This window comes from Gallinula chloropus (assembly GCF_964237585.1).
Source record: "Gallinula chloropus genome assembly, chromosome: Z".
Lineage (NCBI taxonomy): Eukaryota > Metazoa > Chordata > Aves > Gruiformes > Rallidae > Gallinula > Gallinula chloropus.
The window spans coordinates 43,634,780-43,651,604 of NC_140089.1; the positions used below are offsets into that span (position 1 = coordinate 43,634,780).

General features: G+C 46.8%; 1 protein-coding gene across 1 annotated transcript; it reads left to right on the top strand.

The window, feature by feature from the left end:
• Window positions 1-6,108: 6,108 nt before the first annotated feature.
• IDNK (IDNK gluconokinase) lies at window positions 6,109-12,376 on the top strand. Its single transcript, XM_084277956.1, has 5 exons — window positions 6,109-6,306; window positions 6,434-6,464; window positions 6,940-7,026; window positions 8,589-8,632; window positions 11,882-12,376. Exons 1-5 carry the CDS (start codon window positions 6,266-6,268, stop codon window positions 12,240-12,242), a joined length of 564 nt encoding a protein of 187 aa, XP_084134082.1. The 5' UTR covers window positions 6,109-6,265; the 3' UTR covers window positions 12,243-12,376.
• Window positions 12,377-16,825: the final 4,449 nt, after the last annotated feature.

Below are 16,825 nucleotides of genomic sequence, written 5' to 3' on the forward strand. Positions count from 1 at the left end.
GTCAGGCTTGATGAAGCTCTGAGCAATCTGATGTAGTTAAGGGTGTCCCGCAGGAGGCCTGGACCAGGTGACCTCTAAAGGTCCCTTCCAAAGTAACTTCTTTTTTTTCTGATTCTTTCCTCCTTCCCACTGTGGGAGGGGAGTGAACGAAGGGCTGTATGGTTGTTTTAGCTGCCTGTTGGGTTAAATCATAATGGCAATATTCTGCATACATCAGAGTTTTCCTGTCATATCTGGGAAGGCAGCAAATACAGTAAAGGCAAATAGAAATAACTTCAGGGCAGTGAAATTCTTTCATTCACATTCTGTGTTACCCATCTTTAAAATTAGCCAGCTAATTTAAGTAGATAATAAAATTTTACTGAATTCAACAAATTCAGTATCAGAGAATTAGTCAAGACAAGACAGGCTCAGAGAGACACTGAAAATACTCCAAAAAAAAGGTGTGAAATATATTAAATTCTATTTTTAAAATGTTTTTAAAAACACGGTACCTGGAAAATTCTTTAGGGGCTAGAAGAACATGATGGCTTTTCTAGTAGTTATTTTTGAGGGTTTTTTGCCTTTTAATTCCCGACTGTTCATACTTCAACATTACATTTTAATTTCACCTGTTATTAAATATAGTACATGAAACATCAGAAGACATTTACATTCCACTGTCTCCTATTTCAGCTATGCGAATGTACTCTGGAATTAATGAAGCCATACAGATTTTTAATATAACTACATCAGAGCTTCACAGTCAAGTTATATATTCTGCCAACATTGGAAATAACAAGAATTTTAAATGTTAGAGAGAAGGCACCTATGCCAGTTATGTCAAATGGTCTTGAATGAAATGACACCATCAGAATAAATTTCCTAAGATGCACATGTATCATTAAATGACAAAGACTATTATGAATGTCCACCATGTCACTGCGTGGAAAAAATATTTATATTGCCTGTGACATGGGCAGACTCAAAAGGAAACCCTCATTCAAGCCAAAAACCCAAAAGGATCCCCATACCTACTTGACCTATGACTTAATTAAACACACACTGAAGTGTGTGCAACTCGATGCCGTTAAGTCAACCGTTTGGCTGAGTTTCATCCAGCCATCTCTCCAGTTGACTACTGACATGAATTATATTTGCACAAATCAAAGGAACCACACCAGCAGGAAGTCTGAATATAATTCCCTTCTTCACGTTGCCTATAGGCTCCTGCGTCTGTACAATTTGATTAGTTTTCTCCCTCTCCTTTCCCCCTCCCTGCAGCAGCATCTGCAGAGCACACTGCTGCCTGTACAGCTCCATCAACACACGTTTGTGTTCTGTTAGCCCAGGCCTGAGTAAAACACAACTCCTGGCATTGCCTCCTGCAAATACACTGATGCAAAATAGCTGTTAGATGACCTCACACCAGCCTGGCAGGGAGCTTTTTATAAAATGCAGTTACGTATTATGAAGAAAAGCTGTCAAAGACTTTGGAAGAGTGGCCCAAGAAAGCTGCTGAGTATTCAAGGATCACCTTGTCCAAGCTCAGGAGTGATGAATCCCAGCAAAGAGGAAGTCAGGCAAAAGTGCCCAGAGGCCTTTATGGATGAACAAGGAGTTACTCATCAAACTCGAAGGCAAAAAGGAAGCCTACAGAGCATGGAAGTAAGGACAGGTAGCCTGGGAGAAATACAGAGAACCTGTCTGAGCAGCCAGGGATCAGGTTAGGAAAGCTAAAGCCCTGATAGAATTAAATCTGGCCAGGGAAATCAAGGGCAACAAGAAAAAAAGTCCATAGGTCTGTAAGTGATAAAAAGACGACTAAGGAAAATGCAGATCCCCTTTGGAAGAAAACATGAGACCTGTTTACACAGGATATGGAGAAGGATTAAGTACTCAACATTTTTGTCTCAATCTTCATTGGCAAGTGATTTTGCCACACTACCCAGGTTGCAGAAGACAAAGACAGGGACTGGGAGAAAGAAGAACTGCCCACTGCAGAAGATCAGGTTTGAGACCACCCTGAAGGTGCTCAAGTCCATGGGACCTGGTGAGATGTGTTCACAGGTCTAGAGGGAAATGACAGATGAAGTGACTAAGCCACTGCTCATCATGGTTGAGAAGTCATGGCAGTTCCTGCACATGGGTCAGCACAACTACAGGCTGGGCAGAGAATGGATTCAAAACAGCCCTCAGAATAAGAACTGGGAAGGGTTCATTGATGTAAAGCTCAACATGAGCTGGCAGTGTGCAACTGCCACCTAGAAAGCCAACTGTGTCCTGGGCTGTACCAAAACCAGGGTGACCAGCACGTCAAGGGAGGGGATTCTCCCCCTCTAGTCTGGTCTCTTGACACCCCACCCAGAGTACTACATCCAGCTCTGAGGATCTCAACACACCATGGACATGGAGCTGCTGGAGTGAGTCCAGAGGAAGGCCACGAAGAAATCAGAGGGCTGGAGCAGCTGAAAACAGGCTGAGAGAGCTGGGCTTGTTCAACCCAGAGAAGAGAAGGCTCCAGGAAGACCTAATCACAGCCTTCCATTACCTGAATGGGGGCTACAGAAAAGCTGGGGAAGGACTGTTTGTCAGGGAGTATAGTGACAGGACAAGGGTAATAGGTTTAAACTAAAAGCAGGCAGATTTAGATTAGATATTAAGAAGACATTCTTCCCTGTGAGGGTGGTGAGTCCCTGGCACAGGTTGCCCAGAAAAGATGTGGCTGTCCCCTTCCTGGCCGTGTTCAAGGACAGGTTGGATGGGGCTTTGGGCAACCTGGTCTAGTGGATGGTGTTCCTGTCCATGGCAGGGAGGTTGGAACTAGATGATCATGGAACAGTCTCTTCCAACCCAAACCAAGTCTGCAATTCCATGAAACAGATGTAGTAATCAAGCCAGATAAAATTGATAATCTGGTTGCAAAAGCGGCTGGGTGTGCACTGTAGGTGGAGTAGTCAGTTGCTTGTGACATTAATGAAATTTCAAAGATTGTTGTGACAGAGCAATTAAGGTTTTAATTCTGGGAGTGGGAACGGGAATACCAATTGTGATAACGCTTCCAGGGTCAAAGCAAACAGATATTTTGGGGTTTGTTCATTTAGATCTCCTGAGAAGTCTCATCTGAATGAAGCATTTCCCCCTGCCTCACAATTAATCAGCCAAGAAATTTAAAAGATGCAGGCAAATTCAATTACTTTAGCACAATCATACTGTTATTACAGTATAATTTGTATTCAGTCACTGGGCGCCTTAAAGGAATCACTGCGTCTGTCCGTAATTTGAGGACTGAGCTGTTTGGGTAGTAGTCTAATAACCTGGAAGGTTCTGGTCTTTGTTAAGAGTTTCTTAATAGGTATGTGAAATACAGACAGCTCCAACCTCAATTAAATGGTCAGAGACAGATAACATAAAAAAAAATTGGCTTCCATATTCATAACATTATTTGAAGTGCCCTGCAAAGGAAATAAAATTTCATGCAGACTGGGAGACTTAATGTACTTTCTGAGATTTTCTTCTAAGGTTTGAATCACATAAGGTCACGTTACCCCTTTTAGCTTCAGAAACTAGGATTCACTCTATCTTTTTCATTTTGGAGAAGGACTTCTGTTTGAGAAGCTAGTGACTACCTCATACACATTTAATAGGTTTGCTCCTTCAAAGGAGCAGTGAACTTTAAATGTTAATGAAGAACAAACTAATTTCATTTATTTCATTAAGAATCGCCACCACTATCAGATTTCTTATCTAAATAAAGGTTTGGGGTTTGTTTTGTTCTGTTTTCTATCTGGTGTAATGAATTTACCCATTTTTGCAACCGCCTAGACAGCCTTTCTATACAGAGAAAAAATGAAAACAAGGGGGTATTTTCCCATAAGACCAGATCTTCAAATGCCAATACATCTCTTCTGTTATAGCAACGTCCATTAAACTTCCTTTAAGTAGCGAAAAATAAAACCACTCTTCTACCTATCTCTATACAGAAGGCAAATTGTGGAAGAGCTAAAAGTAACAGAATGGATCAGTATCATTAATAATATCCCTGGAGTAGAGGGGGAGAATACCCTTCCTTGACCTGCTGGACATGCTATTCTTGATGCAGCCCAGGACACGGTTGGCCGCCTGAGCTGCTAGCACATACTGCCAGCTCATGTTGAGCTTTTGATCAAACAATATCCCCAAATCCTTTTTCACAGGGTCACTCCCAGATATGGTTCATCAGAGCCTCCTGCAAGAGCTGCCAGGTCCTGGTGGGTCGCTCTGCTCCCCTGACATTTCCTTTCCTCAGGAAGACTCCTGTGTGCAGAGATCTGCGGCCCTGCTGTGGGTTAGGCCAGCAAAAGAGTATCCACTTGACAACGGACACCATTATATATGTAATATAATCATCCTCAGTGTCCAACCAGTGTTGCAAATTTTTCATGGATACTTCTTCCCTTCCCAATGCCCTAGCATCAGGCCATCTATTCGAGGTACCTGCTACCCCTTCCCTTGTAGGATTTCAAGGCATCTTAGCTAAATTGATTACTATCTCCTCTTCTGACTGTAAATGGTGTGTAAATAGAATACACAGACCTTGGACTGGATGTTTGGTTGTTTTAAGTGTCAAATCAGATCAATCTGCCAAAGTCCATAAATCGCTGCCCTGCCCATGAGCTAATGGGCACAGCAACTCATGAGTAGTATGCACAGTAGTAACAGACACAGCATCCACAGTACATAACATGCTGTGCAGATGCAAGGAGTGAGTCAGGATGCCTGCCTGGGACATCCCACACCCACCAGACGTGCCGGTTCCCCTACTTTACATCATCTCTCTGAAGGAGTATTGTTCCTTCCACACCTCTGCCCAAGACACAGACAACACCTGCAAAAAAAGGAAAAAAGAAGAAAACCTGCATTGCTCCACTTGGCACATTCTTGGCAACCAAATTCTCTGTTCAGACTGCAACCTTTCCCAGGCCCTGCACATGCCGCTCCCACACACAAAAATATCCCAAAACAAAACCCAAAACACTGGTCGGCAGCACCACAGCATTTGATCCTTACACTGCAGAAAGGTTGCTAGGGGAGCTTTATGCAGATGCTAATAGCAAGAATTCTTGGTGTCTAAGAGTTTAAACTATGACTTGATTAATCCTTAAAGAAACACTAGAACAGAGTTAGCCATGGCGTAGCCAGTGGGTTAATTAAATTTTAAAGGCAGACCTTTACAAGCAAAGAGCAAAAGCTGTGTCCAGCAGTCCAGCACCAACGCACCCGCTGACATGCATGGCAGAAATTGCTGCTATCAGCGTGCCTGTGTGGCAGGAGCTGCCAGCTGTGAACACAGTGCTGGGGTCACAGGGCGAGAAACGGCAGCCAGGCAGAACAGCTGCAGGTAAGGAGGGGCAGGGAGAGGATCCGGTCACAGAATCACAGAGTCTGCTGAGTTGGAAGGGACCCATAAGGATCATCAAGTCCAACTCCTGGCTCCACACACAGCCAGCCAGGTCAGAGCATGGGACTGGGTGCATCCTCCAGATGCTTCTGGAACTCAGTCAAGCTGTGGCTGTGACCACTTCCCTGGGGAGCCTGTTCCAGTGCCTGACCATCCTCTCAGTAAAGAACCTCTTCCTAATACGCAACCTAAACCTCCCCTGTCTCAGCTTCATGCCGCTGGCTTGGGTTCTATCTCTGGCCACCAAAGAGAGGAGATCGGTGCCTGCCCCTTCGCTCCCCCTTGTCAGGAAGCCACAGACCGTGGTGAGGTCTCCCCTCAGCCTTCTTTTCTGCAGGCTGAAGAAACCAAGGGACTTTGGCCTCTTCGCACAAGGCTTCCCCTGCAGACCCTTCCCCATCCTTGTTGCCCTCCTCTGGACGCTCTCCGGCATTTTTGTGTCCCTCTTGTCGTGTGGCACCCAAACCTGCACCCAGCACCCGAGGTGAGGCCGCCCCAGCGCAGTGCAGAACGGGCCCCTCCAGCACCACCGCGGGCACCGAGGGCGCCGCGCACCTCGTGCGTGCAGTCGCGCCCGGGAGACGAACGGTGGGGAGAGGCCGCCGGGCAGCCAGGCAAGGAAGCGGCGCCGGGGCCGGGGGAAGCGCTTCCGCCGCCTCCCGCCCCGGCCGCGCCGGGCCGGGCCCTTCCCGGCGCCCGGAGCGCACGGGCAGGCCCGCACACGCCTCTCGCGGCCGAGGGCGGGCCGGGGCGGCTGCGGGGTGCCGTCCCGCCTAGCCGCGCAGAAAGTCGGGCCGGGGCGGCGGGAGAGGAGCGGAGCGGAGCGATTCGGAGGCCGGGTTCGCCATGGTGCTGGTCGTGGTGATGGGCGTGAGCGGCTCGGGGAAGTAGGTACCGAGCAGGCGGCGGGGCGATGGGGCACCGGGACTCGGAGGGCGCTGGAGGCCGTGCGCACGGGGGTCTCGGTCCCCCTTGCCCGCGGGGCCGGTAACCGACTTTTGTGCTTCCCCGCAGGACCACGGTGGGGTCCCGGCTGGCAGCGAAGGTACGGCCGTGCTCCGCTGTCAGCGCTGCTGCTCAGCGGAAGTCCCCTCCCTCCCTCTGTCCCTCCTTCCCTCCCTCCCTCTCTGAGGCGGGTGAGCTGCAGCCGGCTGCAGGCAGCGGTCTTCCCGCACAGCGCAGCCCCCGCGGCTCGGGCAGTGTGCCGGCCTGACCCCCCCCGACCTGGGCCTGCCCCCCGACCTAGACCTCCCCTGCGACCTGGGCCTGCCTCCCGACCTGGGCTTGCCCCCCGACCTAGACCTGCCCCACGACCTGGGCCTGCCCCGACTTTAAGTCGGTGCCCTGATGCGTCGTGAGCGGTTGGTGCCCCTGAGCTGGCCCTGCACTTGTTGCCAGTGGTCGTGAGGTGACGGGTGATTCAGGCTGTGGCGCAAGCAGGGTGCCCTCTGTGTACATCCCGGCACCTCTTCCCCTGACCCGGTCTGGCCGAGTGTAACTTTACTTTTCCGCTTCCTTAGCTGGGGTGGAAGTTCTACGACGCTGACGATTATCACCCTGCGGAGAATAAAGAGAAGATGGCACAGGGGATACCGCTAAATGATGAGGTACCTTGTGTAAGCACTGGAAGAGCAGTCACCAGCGCATTTATCTTTGTAACCTCGGGATCTGCTCCTGTTAGGAGCAGATCGTGCTGGGTGTCGGCCAGCCTGGCTGTGAGCATGGGCTGGATTTATAGGGAGAGGGAGGCTGTGTGTGTTCCGGAGCACTCCGCATAAGAAGTAGTTTATGGGAGTGTGCTTGGTAGCTCACAGGGGGTTTGGTGCTGATACAGAATTCGTCAGGAATCGCTCCCTCTGCATCAATATACAGAATTGCAGCTTTAGATTATGAGCTGCCTCGTTAGGTTAAATACGTGAAGGCAGACAAATGTCTCTACTGACATACATTTCGTCGCTTTCAGTTACTGCACTGACTGCTCCACGCTCTTCTATGTTCCTACTTAAAATGTGCTTCCTTCCATTCAGCCTGTTGTTCAGCCTAAACTGATAAAAATTATCAAGTCTATTTTTACAATACTGAGGAATCAAGATGCGTGAGTATTACTGGAAAAGTTACATGACCCACCTTGAATGTTTCCTGGGAAATCTCTAGAAACATAAAGCAGAACGAAGGAGTTCTTCAGAGTGCCGTCTGCTACCCCTCTTCCCCCTCCCCCAAAAGAATATCTACATTCTTGTTAAAAACTTAAATCTTTTGGTAGTGGTTGGAAGTTCCTGTAAGACAGTATGTCACCTAAAGCAGCACTGTACAACTGAATGACCCAACCATTGGTGTGGGGTGCCCAGCAAGAGGGAAGCATCTCTTCTGAAACACCAGAGATGCAGAGTTTTGGGGCTGCTCTAGAATGCCAGTGGGAAGTTACTCTGTGATGACAGTGTCAAATAAAATGTTGTGTTTGATTGTCCACGTTAGCTTTCATTGTGCTCATCCAGCAGTAACAGCACTGAAAGATGAAATGGGAGTAATCGGTTAGAATTCAATAGGTATAACAAAAGGTTGTGGAAGCTTAGAATGTAAAATAAAATTATAATGAGAAGCTGATCAATCATTCACATTGTGTTTGCTTAACTACTGAGCAAAGGTGTTTCAAAATTGTGGCTGAGATTACATCTATTTGTGATTGCTACTGACATAAAAATGACATAATTAAGTTATTGCAGATAACTAAATTTAGGTCTGTTCCTGAAGATGTCAGCTTTGATCCAAAGCATTGTGTGTGTATGCCAAGATGTAAGGAAGAAGAAGTAACAATTCAGGCTGTACATTGGAGTTGCACAATAGAAGCAAGAGGGAAGTTGACTGTCCTTCAGGGTTTTACAAGGTGCACGACATGTAAATACATCTTGCTTCGATCAGATACTTGTAGGTACCTGTAACATGAAAAGTACTAATTTCCACTAAAGACATCTTGACAGTATGCCTAGTACCTCTCGTTAGCTTTCAGGCAGAGGTAGCAAATCTACATTAGGAAGAAAAAGAATCAATACTGAACTTGGTGTACAGTTTAATGCTAATTTTCATCTCCAATCAAATGCACTAGAAGTTAGAAGCAGTTATTTCAAATCAATTTCATAAGCATATTCAAACCAACTTGTTTTCTTTCTAGGACAGGATTCCCTGGCTTTGTGCATTGCATGATGTACTAAGGAGGTAAGAGAACATCTGGCTTTAAGGAGTAGGGGCTAAAGACCAAGTACCAAAAGTATTTTCCCCATTTAATTCCAAAGCAGAAATGTATGTAATAATGTGAAAACACTGGGCAGGTTGTAAAGCCATTCTATTTTCACTAATCTAAGATGTGATAATAATTGCTGAGTGGGATAATCCCTGAAAAATAGTGTAGGGAAAATTGTTGCCATTGATAGCTGTTTTTCTGCTGCCTATGTATAAATAATTTCAAGGGTCCAGTTCAGTTATAAACCTGGCTTTAGCTGCTTTACAAAGGATATAACCACAAAATACACTGATAATGACAGTAGCATAACATTTTGCAAAATATTATTAGTTTGAGTAAGATAATGGTGCTGAGTTTTCTTGACAGCATCTCCCACAGGATCCTTATAGAGAAGCTGTTGGAAGTAGGGGCTGGATGAGCAGACAGTGGGGTGATGAGTGGCATGAAGTGTCGCTGGAGGTCAGGAGCTAGCAGTGTATCCCAAGGGTCAATAAAGGGTCTTGTCAAATTTAACATCTTCATTAATTGACATGCCAGAAGGATAGGATGTCATCCAGAGGGACCTGGACAAGCTGGAGTAGCAAGCCCATGTGAACTTCATGAGGTTCAACAAGGCCACATGCAAGGTCCTGTAGCGGGATCAGCGTAACACTTGTCATCAATACAGGCTGGGGGATGATGTGCTGGGGAGCAGCCCTGCAGAGGAGGACTTGGGGATGCTGGTGGCAGAGAAGGTCGACATGAGCTGGCAATGCACACTTGCAGCCCAGAACACCAACTGTATCCTGGGCTGCATCAAAAGGAGCGTGGCCAGCAGGTCAAGGGAGGTGATTCTGCCCTCTACTTCACTCTTGTGAGACCCCATCTGGAGTACTGCATCCAGTTCTGGAGTCCCCAACACAAGAAGGACATGGACCTGTTGGAACAGGTCCAGAGGAGGGCCACGTGATGATGAGAGGGCTGGAGCATGTCCCATATGAAGACAGGTTGAGAGTGTTGGGCTTGTTTAGCCTGGAGAAGAGGATGCTCCAGGGAAATCTCATTGCATCCTTACAGTACGTGAAGGGGCCTACAAGAAAGCTGGGAAGGGACTTTTGAGAAGGGCATGTAGTGATAAATTGGAAGGGGGTAGATTTAGATTGGATATTAGGAAGAAATTCTTCCCTGTGAGGGCAGTAAGGCCCTGGCACAGGTTGCCCAGGGAAGTGGTAGCTGCCCCTTCCTGGCAGTGTTCAAGGCCAGGTTGGATGGGGCTTTGGGCAGCCTGGGCTAGTGGACCAGGTAAGGGGGTAGGAACTCAAAAATCTTTTAAGGCCCCTTCCTGTCCTAGCCATTCTATGATTCTGTGATTAATGATGTGTTTGATGGGGCAGAGTGTACCCTCAGCAAGTTTCCAGATGACACAAAACTGAGAGGAGTGGCCAATCCACAGAGGCCTTGACAGGCTGCGAAAGTGGGCTGACAGGATATAGTTTCAGATAAGTTCTCTGTAACTACCTGAAAGGAGTTTGTGGTGAGCTGGGGGTCAGCCTCTTCTTGCAGATGACTAGCGATAGGATGAGAGGGAATGGCTGCAGGTTGCACCAGGGGAGGTTCAGGTTAGAGATTAGGAGAGATTTCTTCTCAGAAAGCGTGGTTAGGCATCAGAATGGGTTGCTCAGGGAAGTGGTGGAGTCACAATCCCTCAGGGTATTTGATGAAAGGTTGGATGAGGTACTTAGGGACATGGTTTAGTAAGTAATGTAGGTGGTAGGTTGGACTAGATAATCTTGGAGGTATTTTCCAATCTTAATGATTCTGTGATTCTAAGTGCCAAGTCCCGCCCCTGGGGAGGAACAACCCCAGGCACCATACAGACACTGTGGGGGTCACCCAGCTGGAAAGCAGCTTTGCAGAAAAGGACCTGGGGGGATCATGGTGGACACCCAAGTTGAACATGAGCCAGTAGTGTGCTCTTCTGGCCAAGCAGGACAGAGGAATCTTGGGCCACGTTAGACGAAGTATTGCCAGTGAGTCAAAGGAGACAATCCCTCCCCTGTCCTCTACACTGGTGAGGCTGTGCCTGGAATCCTGTGTGCAGTTATGGGCTCCTCAGTACGAGAGAGACATGGACATACTGGAGACCATCCAGTGATGGGCCATGTAGACGATGAAGGGTATGGAGCATCTCCCAAATAAGGAAGAGCTGAGAGAGCTGGGTCTGTTTAGCCTGGCTTTACACAGTGGCTGCCACCTGCTTGTGCACATCAGGTGCGCGTGTGTCTTTGGACCAAGGGTAACTCACTGAGTGTTTTGTTGGGATCATTGGACTGGATCCATTGCTTTGTGTTATGTGCCACTGCCCAGCTTCAGAAACTTTGCAAAGCTGGGTCTGCTTTCAAAGAGCCCAATGCCAGTGATCAGTTGCTAGTACTTCTGAGTACCTGCGGCTGGCGCTGGCTTGTCCAGGCGACAGTGGTACACCTTTCCAAGTTCCTGTTCGCCTGTGAACCCAAATCTGACACACAGCACTATTTTTAAATAAGGTTATTTGTAATTTTAATTTGATTACAGAGTGTAGTTTCTTAGGCATTTCAGTCACTCTTCATAGAGACAGCTAATTCTGGATTTGATTTTTGGTGGATTCGGCTTCATGCCTGCTTTATTTTAAGAAACCTTGCCGGCAAAAGATGTCTGCAAGGCATTAATTTACCTGCATCCAGTCCCTTGTGTAGCTTCAGGTGGGCATGTGTGCAGTGCTGCCAATGAGTGTGGCCACAGGAAACAAAAAAATGTAATGTTATGCTTAAATTTGAGATGGTGAAAACAGGTGTTGGAAGTATCCCCAAATGTAAGATGTAAGAACAGAGCTCTGTACCTACTCTAGACAAATTAGTATAGTGATTATAATTTATAGACAATGGATGGGTATTCATATGGATATTCAGTTTCTGCTTCTCTCAGAAATTAAGGAAATGGTCATGCTTCCTTGTGCTAGAATTGAATCTAATTTAGGAAAAAAACAGTGGCTAATAGAGGAGGTCTCCAAGACAGGGATTTTTACCAGGAGACTGAATACCCTGTCCTTGCTTTCAAATTGCATCTACCTGCCACTGCTCCCACAGCTGTCCTGGGCCAAGATCCCAAACTTCTCTCCCTACTTCCACAGAACAAACGGCCCATCGTGTTACACCACATACAGATCTTCTGTGGGGTTTATTGATCTTTTCCTTTCTTTTTGATAGAGAAGACTCATCTGGACAAAATGCAGTTCTGGCCTGTTCTGCCCTGAGGAAGATGTACAGACGTGTGTTGGTCAGTGGAGCATCGGCAGCCAGAGGCCGTCAGCCAGAGCAACCTGGAGGCAGCTCAGCACTACAGGTCCTCTTTGTTCATTTGCATGGGCCAATGGAGGTCATAGCTGCCCGCCTGGAGAAGAGGAGAGGACATTTTATGCCACCTGAACTTCTCAAGTCTCAGTTTGACACTCTGGAGCCTCCCAGTGCGCCGGAAAACTTTATTACTGTCAGCCTAGAAAAATCTCTGCCTGAAATAGTGCTGGAGATTGAGTGTGCCCTTTCTCAGGGTGAGGCTTTCCTGCCATAAGTTTCTGAAACACAGGTACAGAAATTGCCTTAAGGCTCTCAAGGGCATGAAACAGCATTATAAATATTGAATTGATTATTAAAACAAGTTATTTTCCCCAATGATTAAATGGATTGCAGGGTTAAGAGCGGGTTTACCACTGCTGGTATTTTTAACGTGGCTCCATAAAAGATGTACCAGATGAAATTTTCAGAAACACTCAGGTTTTTCAACTCTTAACATTCCCCTTTCAGTAAGAGGCTGCTTTTGACAATCCTGCCAAGGGTCACATGCCATAATTTATTGTCTTAATTTTTACTTTGTCAAACACATGGAGATGAGCACACCTGCTTTTTAAATGAAGAAACCATTTACAGCTTTCTTAGGAACAGAACACTTCCCTTTCTCACAGAGGTGGGAACATGCATGACAGAGTTCCGTGCCTGGCACTGCCGCCATCTCACTGCCAGATGCTCAGCGGTTGCACCTGGGGTGTTTGCAAACCCCACCAGGGCACCCGTGACTTCATGAGAGCTTCTGTGAGCTCTTGTTCTGTGCATTGGACACCAAGCTGGAAAATGTGAGGAAAAAGGTGATGATGACAGGACAAGGGGCAATGGCCACAAGTTGGAGCACAGGAAGTTCCACACCAACATGCGGAAGAACTTTTTCACAGTGAGGGTGACAAAGCCCTGGGACAGGCTGCCCAGGGAGGTGGTGGAGTCTCCATCACTGGGGATATTTAAGACCTGTCTGGGCGTCTATCTGTGCAATATGAGCTGGGGAGGTGCTTTGGCGGGGGCTTGGACCCAGTGATCTCTCGAGGTCCCTTCCAAAGCTTACGATTCTGTGATGACGAGGCAATATACAGAATATAATTGTATGGAGGTGAGGTCATAGGCAAATATTACTGTACAGAGTTGAGGCAGTGTACAAAGCATAACTCTATGGACAGCTTTAGAAATAAAGAGGCATCACACTGGCTCTGAACTCACCCCTGTGATACACAAAGCGTACCCACTTATGCAGGGCAGTGGAGAGCGAGTCAACCAGTGCTCCAAGATACTGAATGCAAGATTAATAGATACTTTCTTCTTTCAGAAAAATTAACTTACACTTTCACAGTTGGACGTTGTCTTTCACTTCTGTTTCCTGGCGTGCTTTGGTCACCTCAGCTGATGGCTAGTCCAACACATGCTTGTGGATAGGTGTCCATACAAAGGCTTTAAAGCTCAAGATCGAGCTATTTCCAATAGTCGGGTTTTTTGCAGCTTCTTTTTTTCTTTTGGCATCAGAAAATTCCAAATGTCCAGTCTGTTGCCTAACTCTCAGAATTTAAGGTTAAAATATTTTTTTTATTATTGTCAAATGTTTTTTTTTTTTTTTAAAGGTCTTTATGCCTTGTTATACAAAAGGTGCCTTTTTTGGCTTAACTTAATATTGCAGGTAGTTTCTGTAAGCAAGATTCGAGTCACATCTGAATGGAGTCATCCCCACGTGCTGTTGCACATCGATTATTTTTAGTGTTTCATGCAGGGCTTGGTTTTTTGTTTGTTTGTTTCTAAGATGACAGATGAACTCCTTCAGAAGCAAAACTCTTGTTTCCGGGCATCTTTGGTGTAATTTTCACCTGCATAACTAGTTGGGGGGGGGGGGGAACCAACAAAGTTTGTCCTGGTTCTCGTTTTGTATGAGTAGTGAGGGCTTTGTGGTTGAGCACAGTGTGCCTGGATCTACACAGTAAATGGGCATTGCCTGACTGGAAGTGGGCATTTTTAGGTAAGAGATTTGGGATCAGTCTTTAGCACAGGCCACCCAGAAGTGGTCCTTTCCTGTCTGCTTGTGACCTGGAGGAAGCGGAGCAGGCAGTTACCAGTTTTTGTCTGCTGTTACACAGTACAGCAGCGCTAGAAAGCGCCCTTGCTGTCAAGTCAGAGACTGTTTATTCTGAGAGACAAGGTGACAACTGAAGGCACAAATATTTGGGCACAAACTGGAACTTGGGAAGTTCTCTTGGAAAGTGAGGAAAAAGCTTCTCTACCATGAGGGTGGCAGAGCACTTGGATAGGCTGCCCCGAGAGCCTGTGGAGTCTCCTTCTCTGAAGATACTCAAAACCTGCCTGGACACGATCCCGTGCAACCTGTGCTAGGTGATCCTGCTCTGACGGGGGTGGTTTGGACTAGATGATCTCCAGAGGTCTCTTCCAAGCATTAACAGTCTGTGTGATTCCGTGGCAAAGTTTCCCTGGGAGGGAAAGTTAAGTACAGGAGACGGGCACGTCCAGATTGAGCTCTTACCCTCAGATGTCAGAGACTTGGGCACCGCCTCAGACCAAGCCAGGAAGTTTAGCAGCCATGAAAATCAAAGAAATGGCACCCTCTTGCGGTGCCTCTGCTTTTAGTAAGGTCGTCAGAGTTCCCGGTACACCATTTTACAAAGAAAGCTTTTCTAGTATACCCATAACAGGAAGGTATTTATGCTCGCTCTTTTTGCACACAACAACTGGAGATCAGGACACGGCACAGTGATGGAAAAGACGCTGCATTCTGTCACAAACAGGTATGATCAGACCTTCAGATGAAAAAACCACCACAAAAACTAAGCTGCATTTTTCAAGTCTGAGGGCCAAACAGGCTTAATTTTCCAGGTCTGCTTGTTAGCGTTTATAGCACACTGCCAAAGTGGCTGGCACTAACAGAACGACACTTAAAGTCCATGGACACTTAAAATCCAGAACAGTCAACACTTAAAATCCATGCTCTCTTAGGGAAGTCTTGTAAGCCCCCTTCTAAGGGTTTTGGAAGTCCTTTTAAAACAAAGCAGGATATTCTTTCTTACGGGCAGTTCAGGCTTCTTCACATCAGGTGGGGGTGTTTCTCACTCTGCTCCAATGACACTTCCTTCCCTTAACCTTTTAATATATCTGCCGTTTGCTTTTACAAAGTATTATGCAGTTCAAATTTTAACCCTTTAAATTAGCATGCCATTAATCTTGTGAATGGCAGGTGCATTTTCCACCAGGTGTTCAGTACTCTAGTTTTTATGTCCAAATTAGCTAGTACTTGAATGTTCTAATCCCCTCTTGCATCCTTCCATGAAAAAGTAATGCTTCTGTAGCTTCAAAAACAGTGTGGCCAGTAGGTCTAGGGAGGTAATTGTGCCCCTGGACTCAGCATTGGTGAGGCCACACCTTGAGTACTGTGTGCAGTTCTGGGCTTCCCACCACAAGAAGGACATTGAGGTCCTCGAGCGAGCGCAGAGAAGGGCAACCAGGCTGGTGAAGGGGCTGGAGGGCAAATCATATGAGGAACAGTTGAGGGAACTGGGGCTGTTTAGCTTGGAGAAGACCAAGGAGAGACTTTATCACCACCTACAACTACCTGAAGGGAGGTTGTAGAGAGGTGGGCGATGGTCTCTTCAGCCAGGTGACAGCAGATAGAACAAGGGGGAATGGCATGAAGCTGTGCCAGGGCAGGTTTAGATTGGATATTAGAAAAAAATTTTTTACTGAGTTGTCAGGACCTGGAACAGGCTGCCCAGGGAGGGGTTTGAGTCACCTTCCCTGGATGTGTTCAAAAAAAGGGTAGATGAGGTACTTAGGGATATGGTCGGACTAGATGATCTTCAAAAGTCTCTTCCAACCTTGTGATTCTGTGATTCTCACTAGCTGCATCTGATGTTTATTTTCCCCAGCACAGGACCAGGTGCATGTAGTTAGCTGGACAGAACTGTTGCAATTTACTGTTTCTTAAAACTTTTGCCACAGTGCCACGTTTTCCCCTCTGCAGGGGAAGCCTGCTTGGTTTGTGGCACCCTGCTCTTTGCAGCTGCAGGAAGGCACAGAGTGCTTGAGAAGAATATTGAACTTGCCTTTCACAGGGCTGCCTGCAGCCTCCCAGGTGCGACACAGGAGGTTGATGTCAGTCAGTTCAGAAGGCTGTTAACCAGCTACGCTCAAAGCCTGCAGAGCTTTACTTCTGTTCTCTGAGGTCGTATGCTTTATAGATTAAAAGATTAAGATGTCCATTACCCTAATGATAACCACATAAAACTGCCCCCCAATTTTAATGATGCTGCCCATGCAAATGTACTGTGGGAGGAAGCGATCACAGAACAGTTCCCATACCTAAGTTCCATCTACCTGCCCAAACAAAATCTTACAATACTGTTTGGTTTTAAATGAACTTAACACTGGGTTAGGGATGTTGTATTTGGGTTTGCAGCAATTCAGGTAACTGCACAGGTAATTTATATTTAGCTCAGGTTATTTGGGTGCAACTTTTCTGCTCATAGTTTGAAATACATTAAGCAAAGAAAAAAAAGCCTAAGGAAGAAACATCTGGAATCAGAAATGTCTTCTGCCACGAGCAGAAGTTACCTGTGGAAGCTGTGCACACCGTACCTCGAGACGATGCACTAAGCAGTCTGTGACATGCTGCGCAGATACTGTGCCTGCTACGTAAGTGTTTCACAGTGCCCAGGCAGTGACAGCGAAATGTCAGGCCCCAGCAGCAGTTTCCATCCACACAGAAAGCATGGGAAGGGTAGAGTCACCTTAAACTGCATGGGTGATCTGTACAGGCAGAGGAGCTGCCCCAAGGTG